General features: G+C 42.9%; 1 protein-coding gene across 4 annotated transcripts in view; it reads left to right on the top strand.

Moving 5' to 3' along the window:
- The window catches only part of MAST4 (microtubule associated serine/threonine kinase family member 4), a 291,926-nt gene that overhangs the window by 184,918 nt on the left and 84,323 nt on the right, over nucleotides 1-22,685 (top strand). For all 4 annotated transcript variants that reach the window (XM_081132099.1, XM_081132096.1, XM_081132098.1 and 1 more), the window contains one exon: nucleotides 5,097-5,185. In XM_081132099.1, coding sequence (XP_080988225.1) covers nucleotides 5,097-5,185 — 89 coding nt within the window. The remainder of the gene's footprint in view (nucleotides 1-5,096; nucleotides 5,186-22,685) is intronic.

Here is a 22,685-nt window from a genome sequence, read left to right as displayed (position 1 = left end):
TTAAGAATTTCATTGACCAAAAAGTATATAACTGTTTCTCTAATCTGGCCCAACCCCTTCATTGTAAAGACAAGGAACTAGAACCCCCCTGGCTTATAGCATGCACTCTGGCCCCACATTGGCTGGAGAGCTTCTGGCTCCTGGGCTTGCCCAGCTCTCCACTTCAGCCTTCCTCGCTGTTCGAGGGATATTCAAATGTTCAGATTCTATTAAGGTATTCGGAAATAGTTAGCAGATGTTCCTGTGCAGTAAAGCTTTGGTCTGTAATTGGTCTCCTGTGCAAATTTATCAAATTTTTCATCAAGATGAATTAATAAATTATAGCCTAGCTTCTGAGAATTACTGGGGCTGTTCTTATGCAGCTCACGGCGTGATCGCTGCCCCTCCATCGCGGTCAGGCAAATTCCATAATGAGTGTTGACCTTTCAAGTCAGCCATGAATGTTAGAAATTACTGCCTGTTGGGGTTCCCTCCCCTCGGCTTGTCTTGCCATGATCAGACATGATCGGTATTCGTGTCTCCAAATGAATGTAATTTAAAATTAAGCTGGATTTCAGCTACTCGGAGCAGTTGCTGCAGGCCACTGCCCGGTGGGCCTCCTGGCTCTTGCAGGCCTGGCTGTGGTAATTAGCAGGCTTTCGCGCCAGGAGAGATGCGACAGAGCCAGATGTGAACCGCTTACGGGCCCGGCTCGCCCTTGCTGAGGAGCCCTGAGGGTAAAGACGGCCGAGCGGAAACAGAACGGGGTGCTTTGGACCCAAGCGCATTCCCCGCATTCCCGTCCCCGCCCGTCCCCAGTCCCCAGCCTAGCAGCGTGGACTCCTCGTCCTTCACGCGGAGTCAGGCCTGACTCAGGTGGTGAAATGCACGGTCCGGCTCTTCATCTTCCTCGCAAACGGAAGGAAGGCACTGCTGGCAGTAGCTAGGGGATGGTGAAACTGCTTTGGTGGATGGGACAGTGAACTCGAGGGGCAGGAGTGGTGCCCTTCAGCCCTCACTCCAGCTGCCTGAGCCAAGAAACCGTGCAGACAAATAAAGCACTTCCTTCTGGTGGCCTCAGATCACTCTCAGCATTTCCACCCGAGTGCCCGTCCTGCTGTGATGTTCTTAACCAGGTGTTCTGTCTCTGCCTGCCTTGCCTCTCAGCCTTCAGGGGCCGGCCAGCCCTGCTTACTAAAAAGTACTGTCATTGTGCTGGCTGGTGTGGCTCAGTCGGTTGGGTGTTGTCCTGTGCACTGAAGGTTGTCAGTGTGATTCCCGGTTAGGGCACGTGGCCAGATTGGGAGCTCCATCCCCAGTGGGGGGCGTGCAGAAGGCAACTGATCCATGTTTCTTTCCCTCTCACATCAGTGTTTCTCTCTCACTCTCTCCCTGCCTCTCTAAGAGAAGGGATTTTGCAAGTAAAGAATCTAAGGGTGCCACCATTGTGCCACCTCCCAAACTGAGAGAACAAACAGGGCCTGTGATCCGCAGGCAGAGTAGGTGTCACCGTGTGTTGCTTCAACTGGAGAGCCGAGGAGGAGGAGGTGCTTTGTGGGAAGCAGATCCGCCTGCGTTTGGCTTTCAGATGGGACCGTGGGCTGGGGAGGGGCTTCCACCTCTCCTTAAAGGGTGAAGCAGAAAGGATGCTTTGGGGGATGAACTTGAGCTGAAACGTGAGTTCATAACTGTCTTTCCGTTTCACTCGGGAATTATATGCCTTTGTTCCTAAGACTGAAAACTGGACATAAATCTGTATAAGCTCAAATGCTTAGGTGAGGATACATTTTTTAAAAGTTAAGAGCTTTCTGCTACAGTAGACGTAATGTTCCTGGTAGGGCATCATTTTTGGGGGGGGGTAGGGAGGTGACACTGCCAGAGAAAAAACAAGGCTGAATCAACTTAGTCATGCTGGTGAAAGGGAGGGGACCTTGACTTTGTCCAAGTGGTGATGTTCCTGCTCTTCTGTCATTTCATGGATCAAATGCATATGGTGTAGTCACCAGCACCTGAGGAGCTAGATGCCATAAGCTTCTCCTTTCATGAGCAGGAAAGAGTGTGATACCTGGATGAATAAATAATGACAGCAGAGGTCAGCTCAGCATCTTGCACCTGTGTCGTTGTTAATGTGGGCAGTGCCAGGTGCTGAGGCAGTCTAGGTAGTAAATACTCATAGGTCCTGTCTACCCGGAGTTTTCTTACTGTGAGATTAAATGCAGATTTCAGTTCATTTATTGGAAATTGGGCATCTAGAACAATAAGATTAGGTGAGTCTCAGAGATATCAGACATAGGTAGTATTGAGATTTAATGACTGCCCCTTCCCCCCAACTTGGAAAGTGATCTACAGAATACCTTAGTAGGGTCCCAGGGTTCTAAAGGTATTTATATATCAAGATCTAGGTATTTTGAGGTTAAATACAGTGTAAAATGCGCCTTTACTCTTAAGAATGCTAGCAACAAATAAATTCATTTGTGAGGTCAAGACCCTACTCTCTGAGGGTAGAGATTTTGTGTACACATGGAAAGGTGTCTTGACCTGTATTTTATAGCCTTGTTTGGCCACACCGAGGAGCATTTCATGTTTAACATCTTCCTGTTTGATTGTTGAGAGATTCAAGAAAGTTCCAAGTCTGTTATCTTTTTAATACTGGCTCTAGCTTCATGCTGAAGATCCAGGTAGAGATTGGAGAAGACACTTTCAGCTCTGATTGATATAGCATTTGTCAGTAAGATACGCCAGTTATTTAAGGTTCAGTGTAACATACTATCAGTACGTTAAATGTGTAAACTGTTCAAATTCTGAAGCAGTTTGTTTCTAATTTCCTTTAACTTGCTCATGTGTTCATAGGTGAAGGAGCCTATTTTTTTTCCACCAAGTTGCATTTATAGTCATTTATTTGTAAAGATTACAAACCTTTATAGAGAGAAGGCAAACATAGGATGAATGTAATATAAGCTTTTTCATATTTTCATATTTTTGTGTTGACCAAGCAAGTATATTCCATTTGCAGGGTTTGTTTAGACATTTCTTGTTGAGATTTTTCTGAGTCACATTTTGGAAAGCAATAGTTTTATATCCTTTTATGATAGACTTTTAAATGAGTGATAAAAATGTTAAATTTTTTTGTTTGTGTTTTCTCTGTTATAAATTTAAGTTGTTGGCTATTTATTTTGCTTGTTGTGGTAGTGTACTAGTCATTCTGTATCTCTTAATGAAAATTCAAATTTTTAAAGTTTTTGTTAAATAGTCTCTAAATTTTAGGTTTAAGTCAGCATATTTCACTGATATTCCTATTTAAAATATTCATCAGGTTACTATTTCTGCTTATTTACATTTTAATTTTATTTACGTATATAAACAATAGTTGAATGTCAAGAGAAAATCTTCATAAATGATGTAGAACAAATACTAAATATAAAAAATAATACAAATGGCCATTTTTTGATAGTTAACTGTTGTTTCAATTAATTTGCTCAGATTAACAAATAACTTTGCTGAGCTTACCAGGGTATAAATCTATCGTTTTTTATTTCTTTTATTTACATCAGCAAGTTGGTATACTCAAAATATCTGTATTGAAATGAAATGAGACATTAATTTGAATTAACACTAAATGTATTATACAGTTTCTTTTTAAAACAATCACACTATCTGATTTAATAATTACGAATGTAATAGGTTGAATACAGTTCTTGATAGATGAGTTGATAATACAACAATCCACCTTCATAATTAAGCATCAAGGGTCTATTCTTATTCAACAGCTTCTTTAAGGCTGAGTAAACACAATCTTAATTATACTCACAGATAATGCTAGGGGCTGTGGATTGCTCCAGTAAGGAAAATAAAGTGCTGCGGCCTGACCTTAAGAAATTATAAATATGGGAATGTTGACAAATGATGATAAGCAGCAAACATCTAAGCAAGAGGATTGGTCTGCAAGTCAATATTGCCGAAAGAAATTGTGTTTGGTTTTGAAATGTATTATTTGCATATTTAGAAATGCTCCTTTCACATATTTTATACAAACTGTCCAATATATCCACTATGCTTAATTTGGAAGTCAGGGGAAATTCCTATTTCGAGACCCTGCTCTCACAGAGGTATATTCTGAATTAAGAAAGCATCACAGGAAACCTTGAATGGTGGTCGGAGGCAGCTCCCGTGTAGGAGAGTGGAGTCGGAGCGCCCTGGGCCTTACTACAGGCGAATGCACTTTTTACCCGTTTCTGGCATCGGTGCTGATAAACTGAGGATGAAGTGAAAATAATATGCCCTTCGCCATCAACCAGCTTTGCATTTGTCTCATTCTTTGAGGCCTGTGAAAGTTACTTGGAAGAAGATTAGCCATTTATAACTTTCTATAGCAGACACAGGGAAAAATAGTTGCCCTGTGCCCATAGGTGGCAACTTACTTCTACTCATGGAGTTATCAGGATAAAAACAGTAGGTGGTGTGCCTGTGAAAAAAAGGCCTGCAGTGTTATTTTCATACACACTGGAATCTGTTTCTATGATTCCAAAGTATTTGCTTTAATTAGGAATCTGAATGCAGTGTACATGATGAAAAATGAATTGAGTAGTGAAATACATTTATCTTAGGTATCGGCTGTTCTATTGACAAAAGGCACAAATATGAAATTTGTCTAAATAATTAGATTTTTAATTAGTGCATCATTGTAAGATTAATGTCATTGCGCTTCATTGCATGTAATTTTGTATTAGAAATTTCATGTCAACAAAGATGCTACCTGTGGTTTGCTGATTTGAATCCCTAATTTATCACTTGTATGTGTGGCATGTCACACATTTGCAGTCAGGACCTGAAAGAAGGCATTTGATTATGACTTCACTGGTGGTGAGGAATATTGATGCTGTTATACTGCATGAATACTTCATATTTTCTCATATTCAAGAGGCAGCCGCCCCTCAAATATTAGTGAGTGCGTATCTACTTGCAGAAATGTTGGTACTAGTGTGAGCTGACAGGTTGTTTAACCTCTAGTCTATGCCTGTGTTGTATATGCCCGAATTACTATTATTATTATTATTATCATTATCAACTTAATGCTATATTCTTTTTTTAAAATTTTGTTTTTCCTTTCCTTTTGACAGTTGCCGAACAAGCAACCGGAAGAGCTTGATAGGCAATGGACAGTCACCAGCGTTGCCTCGACCACACTCGCCTCTCTCGGCTCACACGGGTAATTAGCTCTCTTTCCTGGAGTTTTGTTTTACTTCTGTTTGCTGGTTGTTTAAAATAATGCAGGCGTTTTGAAATTCAGGTGTGTCTTCAGGTCTTGTTAGCTTGGTTTTCCTGCTGGCCGATCACTGAGCTGTTCCTTCTGGTGTTAGCCCAAACCCCATCCTCTCTTGCGGCACTTGGACTCCAAAATCGAGAATTTCTTTTTATGTGGGGCCCTTTTTCAATTGTTTCCTCCTCAGTTTCTATATTTGTGGATGAGGCAAGACATGCTTGCACGTTAGGATTGTCTTTGGGAAACGCGGACGTGTTGGGTCGCATGGAGAGGATGCATGTTAAGAACTGTCGGGGAAGAAAAATTTTTTCCCCCGCTACCCTTTTAAGTTCTCCCCTGGGAATCCAGACACAGATTGACAAGAGGAAAGCACCCCAACTTATGTGACATGGGAGCCTTCATAAGGAAGTGAAGACCCAAAGAAATGTTTAAACCTGAGTGTTTTTATACCAGGCTTGACGAAGAGTGGAAAGTTGTGCCAAAATGGGGTAGGGCAAAGGCGATGAGCTAATTGTGACAAACTGAAATTTAGCAAGGCCTATTCTTTACATTCCTCTCGGCCCCTTATCTTTACAGATAAGGAGGTTTCTTTCCTCCAGGCCCAGAGACAGTACCTTCCACAGGAGGGTTTTATGACCTGCTCTAGGGCACGTCTTCCTGCACACACCCTTCCTCACATTCCTTCAGCTTAAAACATTCATTATGCCTAGACGACAGATTTTGGGGTTGCATGTCCTATACTCCATCAGAACTAGCCAGCATTTTTTTCTCCCTAAAGTTGATATGTATGTATATGTGTGTGTGTGTGTGTGTGTGTGTGTGTGTGTGTGTGTGTGTGTGTGTGTGTGTGTGTGTGTATATACATGCCATTGCAAACAATGCTGCTACAAGCAGTCTAGAATGTGTCCTCATGTATGTGTGCATTAGTTTCTCTAAAGTTTTACCTGTCGGTGGTATATATAATTATCTGTTTCATCCAGAACCATTGTAAGGACAGTAAAGATTCAAGAGAGATGTGGCCCTGGGGCTCAAGTACTAATTATAAGGAAGGTAGAGCCATATTACAAAAACTGTGCAATGAATACTGCTTTGTATGATGTGTGTGTGTGTGTATGTTTTAAAGTTCTATCCAAGGTGGTGCAAAGAAGAGCAGGGTTAATTCCAACCAGGAACGTCTGGGAGAGTTTGAAGGAACTACTTGCTCAAGATGTTGAAAGATGCAAGACGCTGACGGGTAGAAATGGGGTGAGAGAAGGGAATTCCCAGTGCACGGCTAGAGCGTGGGAGTTGTGTGCTTGGTTGTAAGAGAACATGAAGGTGGACAGAGAAATGAAAGGCAGAGAGTAGAAGGAATGTTGACGCCGAGTGCCTTTCAAGGATTTTGAGGGAGATCTGTGTTTTAGGAAGATGTCTTCAGGATGTGAAGAGCGATGGGTTGACAGGATGAGCTCTTCCTTCATCATATACTATTGTGAAAGCTCTAACGTAACCCTGATGGACTTTCAGATGTTGTTGATTTCATATTTGAAGGGAGGGCTGTGACTCTTCCTCGGAAGTCCCTTTGCTTGAGGGCGTGGCTCTCAACTTGAGAGTGAGCATTATCCGTCACATTTTTGGGGAGAAGAGAGAGACAGAGGTAGTTGCCCCCTTGAAATAAAATTTTGTTTTTACTCATAGTAATAAATAAAAGATGGTAAAGTAAAAAAGGTAAAAGATAAATTGATAAAAATCTGACACTGTAGCAAGACCACTAAATCAGAAATGCCACTCCTGGGTAAAACTTGCACATGGATGCATGAGAAGACGTGTTCTAGACTGCTTATAGCAGCCTTCTATGTAATAGCTCAACATTTGAAGCAACCTAAATATTTATCAATTGGAAAATGGATAAATGAATTGGGGCATAGTCATCCACAGAGCACTGTGCACATAGAAGAAAATGAACTAGCCCAGCACATATCTTCGTGGGTGAAACTCAATAATAGTATTGGGCAACGAAAGCAGTTACAGAAGAATATTATTTAAACCATTCATATAAGGCTAACGTGATGCTACACAGAATATTTTGTTTAGGGATACACACATACATATGCACATGAATATGTATGTATATGTGTGTGGATGTTTGTAGTAAGAGTATAAAGTAAAACATGGTAATTTTGAAGACCAGGTTCATGATAGTAGTTACCTGAGAGGTGTGAGGGGGATTTAATCTGGGAGAGGGATAAGCAGTTGGTAATATTGTACTTATGATGCATGCACAACTATTTATGTTGTTACCATTTATACTGTGGAGATATGTATTACATCATTGTCATATGATGAGTGCTGACAGAGGGTCAAGCAAGGCCACATACCTTACTGGGGGCTGGAATTCTCTTTTTTCCCTCTTTACTTTCCCCCAGCACAGTGCCCAACGGTGTATACTAGGTACTAAGTGAATGATGAATTCTATTTGTTACATATAATTTGATAGTGATTAAAAAACTTAATCCTACTCCTCTCTATAGTGTTCCGTAGTAATTGCACCATACTTTATGTGCCTTTTGATTAGTCTCTTATTACTGCGATTTTCTTCAGGTCTCATTTTGAGATTAGAGAAAATGTGGCTAAGACTTTAATGATCCTTTTAATTATTTTCTTTTCTCTGCGTAGACTTAGCTTGAATTCTTTTCCCTTCAAACATCATTTTAGCATTTAATCAGAGAAGTGGGCCTAGAGGAGCCTTTCTTTTGGGTTCTGAGAGTATTTTTCCTTATGTTATGGAGCCAACAGGTTGTTATTCACTCAGAAGCTGCAGACGTCTGTCAGACTTTTTGTGAGAAATGGCATTTATCACAGTCTGGTAGATCCCTATTTCTGTATAAAAAGGAGAAGATGTAAATGAAGGAAAGGACCAGTCCTCATGTCTTGATGATGTGAATGCCTCCTCCCTCCTAAAGCCTTTTCTGTCTTCCTGCTGCTAGCTTCGGGGTCAGTCATGTGTTTGATATGCCAGGCGAGGGTTCTTAGATGTCTCCATGAAAACAAGAGGAAGAAAAACTGCCTTCTCTCAGTGATTATTGACCCAAAAAGATAAAGTTATACTTTCTATTTTTCTTAGGTAGGGATGATACGAGTCAGGCCACTCATCACTGACACATGACGTTACACCCATCCAGTGACTCAGTAGAGATGAGAAGTTTATTTCTGCAGATGTATCAGTAGTGCCCCGAGGAAGGGGAATGCTGGCACAGTGTTCTGCAGCTTATCTCCACAAACAAAGCAGTGCTTGTTGAAAGCCAGGGATTCCTCAAAGAATAGTGAACAGGACAGTCCCATTAAAAAAAAAAAAGAAAGTAGAATATCCTGGGCTCCTATTTCCAGGAAGATTATAAACCTGAAATTTAATCCAGAAGCCCCAAAGGAAAAGACTAGTGTATCTCTCCCAAAAGGAGAATTTCTGTATAATAAACAAAATAAAAAGTGTGAAAATGTTTTATGGTTATAATTGACAAACATCGGGATTGCCTTAATATAGAAAGAGCTTGTGTAAATTAATGTGAAAATTGATGAATGCACCAAGAGAAAAATGGGCAAAAGATGTAAATGACATGTCACAGAAAAAAACTAAAATGATCAACAATACGTGTGAAATGTTGATTCATTGCAATCATGAGAGAAATGTGAACCAGGGTAGTGAGATGGTAGGTTCATCTAGCACAGTGTCAAAAATTTTAAAAAATTGGTAGAATCCAACAAGAGCAAGGTTGTGGTGAAGCAGTTCCTCTCACATATATACAGGGGTGGGGAAAAATAGGTTTACAGTTGTAATACAAATAATTAATACAATAATTAACAAATCATAATCCAAGAATAAACTGTGTTTTGTGTACTCACAACTGGAAACCTACTTTTGCCCACCCCTGTGTTCATCCTCCAGGTACTAATATGGAGGGATTCTGCAGACACAATTAAAGTCTCAAGTCAGCTAACCTTTTATACAGAGATTATTTAAGCAGGCTTGACCCAATCATATGAGCCCTTTAAATGAGAGTTTTCCCTGGTTGATGACAGACAGGAGAAGTTAGAGATGTGAGCATGGGAATGACTGGGTGTGGCAATTGTGGGCCTGAAAATGGAAGAGGGCAGCTTCCAGAAGCTGAAAGCAGCCTCAGGCTGACGGCCAGGATGAAATGGAGACCTCAGTTCTATAACCTCAATGATCTCAATCTGTCCACAACCTGTATGAGCTTGGAAGTAGATTCTTTCCCAGTTTCCAGATAACAGCCCAGCCCAGCTGATACTTTGATTTTGGCCACACGATACCCTGAGAAGAAAAACTAGGTGAGGGTTCCTGGGGAACTAGGAGCTTGTGATTTTTTGCCTTTCTTTGATTTTGGCTTTATGATCCCTTAAGAGCCCTCCTGAGCTCAAACAAGTCAAGTGTACTTGAACTTCTGCCCCATAGAACTATAAGATTAATAAATAGATTATCATTTTTAAGCCACTGAATTTTGGGTAATTTATTACATAGCAATAGAAAACTAATGCAGGTATTATTTTGCTTTCTTTATTGGTTTTATTTTCAGAGCCATATTTTATTATAAAATCGCTACATGCTAATTTCCTTACCTTCCTGTTCCCCAGAAATAAACATTAGTAAGTTTCTCCTTTCTCCTTCCAAAAATTCTTATGAATATATGTAAATATATTTGCTTGAATAACTCAGGTACAGGGATCTTGAGGAGACCATTTAAAAATTCTGCCTACCACAATATTATTTCCATATTGTATTGGATTCTAATGGTAAAAGTATGAGCTCTAGAATTAGTTATGCTTATAGAGGACAAGCCACAGGCTAGATGTAGATAAATAACTGAGACCTACTGATTCTAGGCTTTTAAAGTCCCAAGAGCAGATATTGCCCTATTGGCCAAAATACTTAACTGTTTGTGTCTTCAAAAACTGTTTCACTGTGAATTTGCAGGAGATTATTTAGATTCATTTATAAGAGGGTTCCTGGAAGAAAAGATGGAAAAGGACTTCACTTTCCTATTGGACAACTCTGGGAATTTTTAAAGACAGGAAACTATCTTTCAGAAGTTCACATAACCTGTTAGGTTAATATCTAGTTAGAAAAATACACACGCACACACACACCATTAGTCACCGCTGTATTTGCTGCTGCTCTGTTCACCAGTCCCGTCTTCAAAGATGTGACTGAGCTAAAATTCACTTTCCTGCCAGTAGTGCACAGGGGCTCCCTTTCCTCTAACTCCTTGCCAGCGTTTATTATTTTTTCTCTTTGATAATAGCCATTATAACAGGTGTGAGGTGAATATCTTAGTACGTTTGATGTGCATGTTTTATTCATCTTTTGTAATGTCACTGTTCTTCTTTTGCTATTTGACTTTTTTAAATTAATTTAAATTTTAAATTATTTTTATTTTTCAATTACAGTTGACATACATTATTATATTGGTTTCAGGAGATTCAATAGCTGACAGATACGTATTTATCTTTTTTCTTCTTAAAGAAAACCCGTTAACGTTTTATATAACACTGATCTGGTGGTGGTGAACTCCTTGAGCTTTTTCTTGTTACTTTCCTTTTTGATTAATGGAATTTTTTGACTTTCATTCTTTTGTGGTACAGTCGGCAGTCTTTTCCTTTCTGATCCCTTCCATTTTTGTGGTCGTGTCTCAGTCGTGGCCGGGTTTCCTTTTACGGACGAGGCCGGGCTTGCCCCGAGGCGCCCGGCCGCCCCGCTGCCCCCCTGCCCGCGCCACTCGGCAGGTGTCGTGTGGGTGCCGCGTCCCCTGCGCTCCTTCTCCCTTGGTGCCTGGTCTGCGGACAGGGCGGAGGTTGTTCCGAGCAGCGAGCGAGGCTTCGAGCTGCGGGCGCTGCTCTGACTGCGGAGCTCGCCCGCAGGCTGCCTTCCGAGGGAGGGTGGCCATCAGACAGGGCGCCCGCCTGCGCGCTGGGCGCGGGGCACACCGGGCACTGACGTCCTCTGCACAGACGCCTGTGGTCCCGCGGGTTTGCGTGCTGCACACGGGGACAGCTGCTACTCGTGAATTTTAGTTTGCTGGTGGGAACAGCGTAGCAATAGAGATGAATGATCTTCGGGTGTCAGTGGAAGATTTTCCTTGCATAAGGCGAGACTGGGGCCAGAGCCCTGAATGCAACAGTGCCTTTGTTTCTGCTCTTTTCCAAAGCCTTTAGCAGGTTTTCCATGCTTGAAATATTATTTGCCAAACACTTTAAATCTGCTTTGTGGATCTTGAATAAAAATGTTCATTCAGCAAGGCAGTGACCACCTTTGGCCGAGCAGACGTGATGGTACAAGACAAGTGATCCCCTTGCTTCTTTATATTTGGGTGATAGAACAAAGCAAATTGTGTGTCCACGGAGTCATGGCAAGTGGATTGTCAGCCATAGTAGGATTTACGTTTCCTGATGCCCCACAAACCACTCTTTCTTTAAAAAGATAGAAACTTCCTTTTTCTACTCAAAAGGACTCTCTGAGATGGCCACTCATTTTTTCTAGTGATAAGCAGATCTCAACAAAATCAACTTAGACTCGTAAAATCTGTGTTCGGTTCAGAGCACCGTGAAGTCTTCCCCGGAGGGTTTCATTTTGTGTAGGTTAAAATCAGCAAGTCACATAGCCTGGGGGGAGCCTCACCTGGGAATCATCTGGTTTTATTAAAACCTTCAGAGGGACGGGAACCGGGACCAGATCTGAACCTGGTGCGTGTGTCCAGGTGTTATGATTTCACAGTGCAGCTGGTCTGTGATTTCAGGCATTTCATCAACCAGTTTCTCTAAATTGTGGAGAATGCCATCTTCCTTACTCTGTGCTGCACTCACAGCTTTATATTTTAATCCTTAGTCTTTGTGTAACCGCCAATTGTTGGCCTGAGCAATGACACACCTTGCCCTTCCTGCTTAAGGAAAGAGACGATAAAATCACATGGACTGACGTCAGTGTGTTTCCCTAGCTGGGGTATTGCTTTGTGTTGAATCACAAACGGCGGGGATATATATGCCAGCATCATCCGTGTGTGTTAATTTTTTCATGAAGACCCCTCTGCCGTGTGACCTCCGTTCATCATTTTGGTCCTTTGAGAAGACTGCAGTGTTTGTGTGTAATAATAATTTAATGTCTGACATCTTTCATGTTCCCCTGATCTCTGAATGTAGAATTTAATCCGAATGGCCTTTGGTTTAGCCTTTTAGCTTCTCCATTATAAACTGAAGCTTTTGGAAGCTGACTTGTAAACTTCATTTTAAAGCTCCTGTGTGTTAACAAAAGTGGCATTCGTTTGGGGGGTTTTGTTTTAGTTTTAGTACATGGGTCCCCTGGGCAGCCACTCAGGAAAGGACTCTGTATTCTTTTCTTTTTTTACATCAAAATTTTGCAGCTTTTTGTGTTTATGCATCAACTATGGATTTTCTTTGGTTTCGCTTGGTTGTTAGAGTAACAGTTGGACCTTAATCGCATGGTTTCCAAGTTAGAATTGGCAGCGTTTAGTCATGGATTGGATGTGGAGTGAGAGAGAGGTGGTCAGAGGTGGCTCCCAGCTGTCTTGCTGAGAATGTAGATGGATCTGAGGGGCATTTCCCAGGATGGAGGAAACAAGAACAGAAATGTGCTAATGCTTAAGAGTTCACTCTGCTGCATACTGGGCTTAAAATGCCATGAGATACCAAAGTGACAAAGGCTTGTTCTCTGGGTGTGAAGCTGAAGGGGTTGAGTCTGTGCTGGTGATATCAGTTTGGAAACCATTCATTCATAGTTAGTGCCTAAAACCTCAGGAAGGGAGGAAATCATTGAGAAACACAATTTTGGAGTGAGAAGACAGAACCTGGGGCTGAGTCTACAGAGCAAACATTTAGAGGTTCTGAGAGGACGAGTAGCCAGCAAGAAATTGAGAAGCAACCATGTGAGAGGCAGGAGGGCAAGGGGAGAGCATGGTGTCTCAGAACCCAAGAGAAGTCAGGGCTCCCAGGAAGAGAGTGGTTAATTATTATCAAGTTGGTGTAGTGTGATATATATTTCATTGCTTTAAAACATATAAATGGCATGTATTATGATGTCATCTAAATTCCTGAAAGTTTGTTATTCACAATGTCCCCCTCCAAAAACGGCCCAAACCTGTCTTTTTGTCTACTATTTGAAAAATTGGAGATTCCCTATGTTGAGGGTTGCTCTTATTCTAAGATCTATGATAAACGATCACCTAGAAAATAAAAGGTGCATTTAAAATCCTCACCCTCGAGGTTTTCAGAACCTGCTTCTCTCAGGCTGGACGGCATCAGAGATTCCTGGTGACCTTGGTTTTCCTGGTAGTACGGTGCCTTCTCCAGGTTAGCCCCAGGTCCTCCCTGAACTTGAGTTAGTTATCCTCAGCTGTACACAGACACAGACTATCTTCAGCCCATTAGCTGGCAAGGGTGTGGATTTGGATCATAGGAAAATGAACTGTTCACAGAGCTCAAAGAACTTGAAGCAGGGGTTCCATTAGCCTGGGACCAGCCGGCTGTTTTCATTGCGTCCAGTGCCCTGGATAGAAGGGTAGATGTTCCACATAACCAACACGGCCTCTACCTATTGGGCAACTGGCAGAGAGGTTTAAAAATCTGTATTTCCAATTTACATGTGCTAAAGAACATTTTCTTAAATATCACCAATAGCAATGCCACCTCTGTCTTGGAACTTTCTCACTCTAGCGTCGTCATAGTACCAGCTTGAATGACGCTTTAATGCAAATTTTTGTATTTACTGCAGCCCTGTGTGAGTACTTCTCTACAAAAGCCACGCAAACTGCAGGCGTCTCAAGTTCTAAGCTTTTATGTCAGGAGTCCGGGTGGGTAGATTGCAGAGCTGGTCATGCTGTGTTACGGCGCACGTGCACTGTGGGGGCCTCCCTGGGGCGCACGTGCACTGTGGGGCCTCCCTGGGGCGCACGTGCACTGTGGGGCCTCCCTGGGGCGCACGTGCAGTGTGGGGGCCTCCCTGGGGCGCACGTGCACTGTGGGGCCTCCCTGGGGCGCACATGCACTGTGGGGCCTCCCTGGGGTGCACGTGCACTGTGGGGCCTCCCTGGGGCGCACGTGCACTGTGGGGCCTCCCTGGGGCGCACGTGCAGTGTGGGGGCCTCCCTGGGGCGCACGTGCAGTGTGGGGCCTCCCTGGGGCGCATGTGCAGTGTGGGGCCTCCCTGGGGCGCTCGTGCACTGTGGGGGCCTCCCTGGGGCACTCATGCACTGTGGGGCCTCACTGCGTCAGGGGCCCAGCTCAGGTGAAGAGCTGCCCATCCCTCCCCGCTTGGGAGTTGCTGGCCTACTTTGGTTTCCTTGGACTAGTGAGCAGAGAGGTGGAGAAAATGTAGCAGAGAATACAGACAAGAAAAGTCAGAGGTTAGGAAGAAGAGATGAGATTTTGCTTTAAAGAAACTGAAATATTTTAGGTTTCTAAAAAATACCTTTAAACTCCCACTTTTTTTTCCTATTTATAAAAGTTGGGCATATTTATTGTAGAAAATTTGGAAAATGCAAGAAAGTATAAAAATCATCTATATTCTTATCTATCAGAATTAACTAAACATTTGTTTTTTGTCTAAATGTGTATATTTTATATATCTACATCTATTATAGCATTTATTACATTTATGTATCCATAAATTTGTGCATACAAGCATAAGTTAATGTATACATACTTTTGCGTATATGTGTGTAAGTATGAAATCATAGATATAACTTTAGATCATTTTTTTATATTATTTTAAGATTTTTACACATCATTAAATGTCTTTTCCCCCCAAATGCGTGGTTTTAATGAGTACAAAAAGTTCCAGTTCAGGAATGTGCGTAGTTACCTTCCCCTAATGAGTGTTTTGGCTGCTTCCAGTTTTTTCTTGTAAGTAATGTCGTGGTGAATGGCATTATACAGAATTCTTTGTGATCCACTCTGATTAGTTTCTCAGCTTAATCTGGGAAGTTGCTCTTTAAAGTGCTGGCCTTCTATTGTCTTGCATTTGTTTTGTTGGCCAGCCATTGTTGTCTGACTTCGATTTTGCGACCCTCGGAGTCAGAGATTGGGTCCACAGGAAATGCTCTTTAATGCTTGCTGCAAATGACATTTAATAAGCATCAGGAATGTTGTGTACGCACCAAAATAACTTGATATGTATCTAAGTGCATCTCAAGTGTGTTCTCTGTAGGTAAAACAATAGTTAGCCCTGGAACTATCGTTCCAGGAACTTCGTGCCCAGTGACATCACGGTGGCCCGGAGCAGTCAGTGGGGTAAATGAGGAGGGGACTACCTGTTACGGGACGCGGCAAAGCTGTGCCAGTCCGCATTGTGCTCCTGCGTTCCCAGGCACTCAGCTCTAGACTCTCGTGTTGAAAGCTCCAGCTACTACGTAACTCAGTCATCCGGCTGCCCGAGCCCCGTTAATTTTGAGATCTTTACCAACCGATAAAGTTCTAAATGGTGTATGTAATAAACGCTGGACCGCAGGGTTAAGGTGTGGATTTTGCTCACTCTACCAGGTGTCAGCGGTGCAGCTTTGAGCAGATCATTCTCTAGGTCTCAACCTCCTTTTCTATAAAATGGAAATAGTAGACTTTGCCCTTGCAGCCTCAAATGAACGATTAAATGCGACAGTATTTGCAATATTATAAAGTGCCAAACAGTGTGAGGTTGTAAGAAGCTACTAAAGTATTATAACCAATCTGAATTCATGATGTGCTTAAAATGATAGGGCACCATGGGGTGTAAATTCAAAGCAAGTTCTAACACAGGCTTGTTGGAGTCCCCCGGTGGATTGCTGACAGTGAAGTGCGGCATCCTCGTAGCAGTCTCTGCTGGCACACCTTTGTCGTAGTCGGTGATATTTTCATTTTGTGACAGCAGCCTTTGGCGGCCCCTCAGCTGGTGCAGGTACTCTGGCTCAGGGCTGATTTGGGAAATGAACAGCATTTTTAAAAAGTCAACCCCAGTGGATCCGAACCCGAACAGCTCCAGAGGGGCTGCCCCAGGGACAGAGAGTAGGAGGGTGATTTGGGAGTGGGGTTCACAGCCCCCCAGTCCACCTTTGCTTCAGCCAGAGAACATCAACCTTTGTCACAGTTTGTGCTAAAGACTAATTTTTTTGCTTGAGCTCAGGCAAGGTCTGCAACCCTGCTTACCAGTCAGTCACTGCCTCTTGCCTCCTTCCCAGCGAGGCCCTAGAGTCTGGCCCTGAAGATGCCCTCAGGAGGGATCAGGAAAGACCTGGGATACCCCCAGAGTGAGCTATGATTCACTCTTAGTCCTGGGGCCCAAACACAGTGTCTCACTTAATGGTTTTTGTTAATGTTTCTTCTCTCCTACTCTGTCAGAGAACTTGGGTTCCCCCCCCCGAAGGGGGGATGGGTGAGGAAGGTCACTTTTCCAAAAAGAAACACATAGGTTTATGGTATTTAGTTGTTATAGTTATCATCTATGTGTGTTTAAGGATAGAGAAAGATTCCTGATCATTTTAGGGATGAACTGTGATGCTGTAATCCTTAGAAGGGTAATCAGGAGCTGAGAAGGGTAATAGTGTACTAACAAGTCCCCACAGGACTGGATCAGGTCAAGGGTGGTCGGCAGGAAGCAGCGTCTACCTGGTAAACACGTGGGAATATCTCCATCCATTTCCCTAGATGTAAAGAACTTATATTTCAGGTTAATAGTTTTAAAACCGTATGGTGGTCTTCTCTCGATTATCACCTATGACTTTGAAAAATTCTCTTATCTTCACTTGGCTTTAATTTCCCGTTCTGTTAAAGGAGGAGATTGTATTACATGCATTTTTTTCTAATAGTCTTTAAAAGTATTTCCTCTAGGGGCTACATAACTCCATATTTCTAGTTGTTTTGTTTCCAAGGTTTCTTTTACCCTGGTCTCAGGATTAATTCATATTTGCCTGGTCTTCTTTATTGACAGCCTGCTTTTAGTGTTCCAGGGTCTGGTGACAGTGATTTCTCAGCATGTAAAAGATTAAGGGAAAAAGTTAGTGTGGGATAGCAGTTTGGACGCTGCAGGCATAAGATGGAGGGGACAGCATCCCTGAGTGACACCCAAGCATGCTCTGGGTATGGTCACTTTTTTCATTTCATCATCTGAGGATGGATGTTCCATTCGTAAGTATTTTTGATGGAAAAACTGGTTGTCCCGTTGCCTGGTTCTCCCAGGCACACCATGAAGGTCATCCCCTTCAAAACGTATTGTCTGGAATAGTAATACACCTCAGTTTCTGGTAAGCATATCTATACACTGGAACCGTGAGGCCTAAAAGCCCACTTTAGCACATGTGAGAACATACTGGAGCTCTACAGTAGTCACCAAAGTGACCAGCCAGTCATTAAAGGGATGGATTTAGTTTTGAGGGTTTTGAGAGAGGGAGAGAGCTAATGAGTGTGTGTGTATGTGTGTGAGAGAGACACAGAGAGAGAGACACAGAGAGAGAAATCCTCAGGCAAAGAACATGCAGAACATGCCCCACTTCAATGTTTAGAAATGCAAATCATCTTATTATTTTATTCATTAAAATTGAGATACAGTTGACATATAACCTTATGCAAAGTTTAAGATACACACAACTGTGGGTTTGATACATTTATATATTGCAATATGATTACCACCATAGTGTTAGCTAAAATCTCCATCACAATACATAATTATCATTTCTTTTTTGTGGTGAGAACAATTAAGATCCCATCTCTTAGCAACTTTGAAGTTTATAGTACAGTATTATTGACATGATCTCTATGCTGGGCATTAGATCTCCAGAACTTTATTTACTAGTTGCTAGTTTGTAACCTTAAACAACATCTCCCCAATTCTCTCAACCCCCAGCCCCTGGTAACCACCATTCTACTGTCTGTTTCTCTGAGTTCAGCTTTTTTAGATTCCACATAGAGGTGAGATCATACAGTATTTGTCTTTCTCTGTCTGACTTAGTCACTTAGCATAATGCCCTCAAGTTCCATCCATGTTGTTGCAAATGGCAGAATGCCAGTCATTTTAAATAGGCCAAATGCAGGAAACGAAGCCAGTTCTTCAACTGCTAAAAAGCCCACTTTTTGGGGGGGATCAGTAATTTGGTTTTGTTGCCCGCGGGAAACAGGCTCTTCCACTGGACTACGAGAAAAGCATTTCGGGGATCCGTGCATGGGAGACTGTGCATGGGATCCCTGCAGGGTGGCTTATTTGTGATGTAGTATCAGAGGAGTGTTCCTCCTGGCTTCTCAGTGTCCCATCTTTCCCCGTCCACTGTGGGAAAAGTCCAGCCGTGTCTTCAGCAGGGCCAAGGCAAAGGCCAGTGCCCAGAGTTTCTGCTCCCCAGTCCGGCAGGGCCTGCACTGTCTCCCAGGGGTCCCAGGTGGCCACTAGCCCCACACGGTCGCGTGCTCCGGGCGGGAGAGAACACGAATGAAAGGGGCGCGTGGGCTCGGAGCAGGAGAGAGAGCTTTGTTCCCCGGGAGTTATGTGTTCTCGGGCTTGGGGGGGGCCGGGAGCTCATTGGGAATAACCAGCGCCAGGCTTTACAGGCTTCTGATGGGCGGTTGATTTTCCCCAGGTTAGATTGACTGTGCTCCAGGTCAGGCACCTCCCCCTGCGCCGGTTTTCCTTTATTGCTCCTGTGTTTGCCTCCCCTTTGCGCTCTCCTTTCCCAGTGACCTGCGGGAAGGGACTGCGGGCTCCCTGGGGCGGGGTGGAGAGAGCTGGGGCTCCTGGCGGGGCACCCAGCCCCGGCCTCCCGCTGAGCCTGCCCGCACCGCCGGAGTCTTCCTCGCTCCCCTTCCCTCAGTAACCAGCTCACGTAGTAGCGGTTCGGGGTGGACACATTCCGGCACCCTTGAAACGGACAGAAAAAAATGGTGAGCTAGTTCCGAACTGGTACTTTTGTGCCAGTATTTCAGTAGGAAATGTGAGTGTTAAGCTTCTTAACAGTCACTTCATTGGACAGTTTGATTTTCAAAAAAGAAAGGCCCAATGCGAATTTCCCCCCGTCCGGGCCTCAGGCTTACTTTTCACGTCAAGAAACGCGCTTCCCGCGGCCGACCAGACCTCCCTCCCGCGCGGGTGCTGCCGTCGGCGGCTCCAGGGGCTGCCTCGTCTTCATCGCTCCCTCCTGTGCTCCTCGTTGACGAAGCCCCGGCTGCCGTCCCCTCCAGCGAGGGGGGCCTCAGCCGCGTCAGCTGCGAATGAGCCTGCGCCTGTCCAGCCCGAGTCCTGTGGACGGTCTCGTTTCCTGTGATTGTCTTCACCAGCAAGACAGACGCTACAGCACCGAAATTTACGTCACTGGTACGAGCGTGCCTCACGGTGACGGGCTGACTTATGGGCCGTGTGTGTGTTACCTAATTATGCTTTTAATTGAAAGATTTGTAACATTCTGCTCTCCCCGCTTTGTAAAACTGAAGTAATACTGGCTATTGAGAATGTGTCAATGACTGGGCACATCCTGAGGAAGAAGTACTCCCGTGTGCAACACAGCATCTCATGATTCAAAAGCAGTCCACTCGTGGCCGGGCCTCAGAAACGGTGTGACAGCCCGACAGGCCGAAGACAGGGACGTTTCACCCTCTGTATCGCGTGTCCCGACATGTGAGACTTAGTATCTGTGCCAGCAACCCCAAACCTGGCAGGCCCCACCCACCACAAGAAGGCTGCTCTCCGGGCCACCCGGAGACTTCCATTGCCGTCCCCAGCAGCCCGGCTTTCTCTGCTGGATTTGAAAGCTCTACTTTCGGGTATTAAACTTCCGTGTCAAGTAAACTGGGGATTCTTCAATTTATAACAATGTATCTTTTTGGGGGGGGACCAGGTAATAATCAAGGATAATATTAATGAAGATTTTTTTTTTCTCAAGTTGGAAGAAAAATTGTTACAAAAACAAGAAACAAAGAAATAAAACTCTGCCCTACATACAGTTTTGTGACTTCTAAATGTGTACACAATGAAGGAAAAATACCAATAGCTGTCTGAACAGAAAATAAAAAATGATTGTTTACGAAGGAATGAAATTCATGCTGGCCTCAGACTTCCCTTCCACAGATTGCTAGGTAACGGCGTTGAGACCAAAGAGCTGCATTTGCTAAGCTTTTGTACATATGTGTGCATGAATGCATTATTATATATTTGAGGCCACAGAAAATATACTTTCCGTGTATTTCCTGAGAAACTGATGTGAAGATATACAGAGGACTGAGAGTTAAACTGAAGTGAACTAAAGAATTAGGAAGATGGGTATAAAAGTACTGTGGTGAGCATAAACAGAAATTGAAAGTTTGAAAAGATTCTTTAAAATATAATAGTGTAAATAGTGATTCACTAGTAACAGCAGAGACCTAGAACATACCAAGTCAGACGAGAGATGGAGGTGTGGCCGAAGTGTACACACACGCTCAGTTCCGTGACTGGGAAGTGGGTCAGGAAAGACGAGTTATTTTGTGTTCTTTTGAATTTGTTAATTAGTAAAATACACATACAAGTGTGCTTTTTAAATATTTAAAGGCTATAACTTACTAGCATGAAAAACAATGATTTTCTTGTATGTCACAGAAGAAAATAAAAAGAAATTATCAGTACAGCACAGAGTATGAAGATTACCAACCCACTTTACTTTGAAATATCAAGGTTAAATTTTAATGGAACGCTGTAAGAATTGTTTAACCTACTGAGCCTAGCCTAAGAATGCTGGTTGGTTTAATATTCTGCATACCATTCATACATCATCATGGTAGGTCAGATATCCATCTGAATAGATGTTGAAAGTGTACAGTATAAAATTAAACATCCATTTCTGTTAAAAATCCTTTAGAAATGAGGGTGAGTAGAGAATTCCACAGTGTAGTAATAACACACGTCTGATTTAAACTCATGGCCAAATCACACTTGAGCGAAATACTAGAGACATTCTATCAAACTCTCTCCCCATTGATATTTAACTTCATTCTACAGGTTCTTTGTAGTCAAACAACACATGAAATTGAAACAAAGTCTGTAACTCAAAGGTGGTAAAATATGTTATACTCAGATGATATAAATAACCTAGAATATGCAAGAGAATCAAGCATAGACGTATTAAAATAGTGAAAGCACTCATTAAGTAGATTGTATATAGGATGAATGTATAGAAATTAATATTGTTTATTACCAACTGTAGCCAGTTAGAAATGATCATGAAAGAAAGGGATCGATTTATGATAACATTTCACTCTCCTTCCCCATTCCCCCTCCTCCACCCTACTCCCCACACAAATTGGGCACAAAATAGTGTGCCTTTGAAGTACCCAGAGAGACCTGAAAGAGTCTTGCTTGTTATGAAGAAGCAGCGGAACTTTATTTGAAAGCTAAGCTATTTCTGAATAATAGAAAGACTTGTCATGCTCATTTGAGAAGGGCTGGATGTTATAATTTATCCAAATTAAATTACAGTTCTAAAGCAATTCTAATCAGAAGTCTCATGATGTGTGTGTGTGTGTGTGAGACTGTTTCCTTCAAGGCAAGCACTTCACTCATTCTGTCCAGTTTAAGCAGAGCGGTGATTTATTAAAGCACATTAGGTAGTTCACAGAATTTTTAGGAGAACCAGAGAGTGGGCACTAGGGGCCACACAGCCTGAGGAGCACCCAGACCACAGCATGGCACCGTGCCAGAGCAAGTCCTGGCTCCTGCTGCTCCTGACCCGGGATCCCAGACACTCTGACCTGCTGCCCGCCAAGAGAGATGCCTCCACCACCTCTTTTGCCACAAAATTAATTTCTTTGATACATACTCCCTCGTGTTGCCCTTTTTCAAGCCAAAGTTGAGTTTAGACTTAATTGGCAAAGCCTTGCCGATGCTGAAATTGGAGGAAGAGCTGGAAAAGTGGGTGGTGGCATCAACCTTGGGGAGGCAGGTCTCATGATGTGAGAAATAACTCTTATATAGGAAGGCCACTCAGGAGAGACTGGGTGACCGTAAAGATGACAAATGCTCACTGTGGTAACTTGATGTGACCCTAGGGTACACCTGGAGGACTGAGTAGATACAATTGGCCAAGCAAATTCAGTGAGTTAGACCTGGGTACCTGAAATCATCACACATCATAAAGTGATAGCAATGCAAGCAGTCATTCAGACGTGAAAAGAATTGACAGGGATTGATGGTGACATGGGGGGGAAACATCACACCCCACCCAGAAAGAAACAGTTTAACCTGCAAATGGTACTGGGAAAATTCGCTAGCAAAATGAAAATACACGAGGGGAGCTCCCTTCATACTATATATTAAAATGATTTTCACATAGATTCTAAATTACCTGTAAAAATTAGACCCTAAAAAGTAACTTTAATATCTAGTTGAATGTTTAATATGTTTAGGATGGGGAAATAATTTCTGGGCATGAAAAAGTGGATGCAATTACTAAGGAAAAGATTG

The sequence above is a fragment of the Miniopterus schreibersii genome, assembly GCF_964146895.1.
Source record: "Miniopterus schreibersii genome assembly, chromosome: 3".
In the NCBI taxonomy this organism is placed as follows: Eukaryota; Metazoa; Chordata; class Mammalia; order Chiroptera; family Miniopteridae; genus Miniopterus; species Miniopterus schreibersii.
This window is presented reverse-complemented; position numbering and strand designations above follow the sequence as displayed.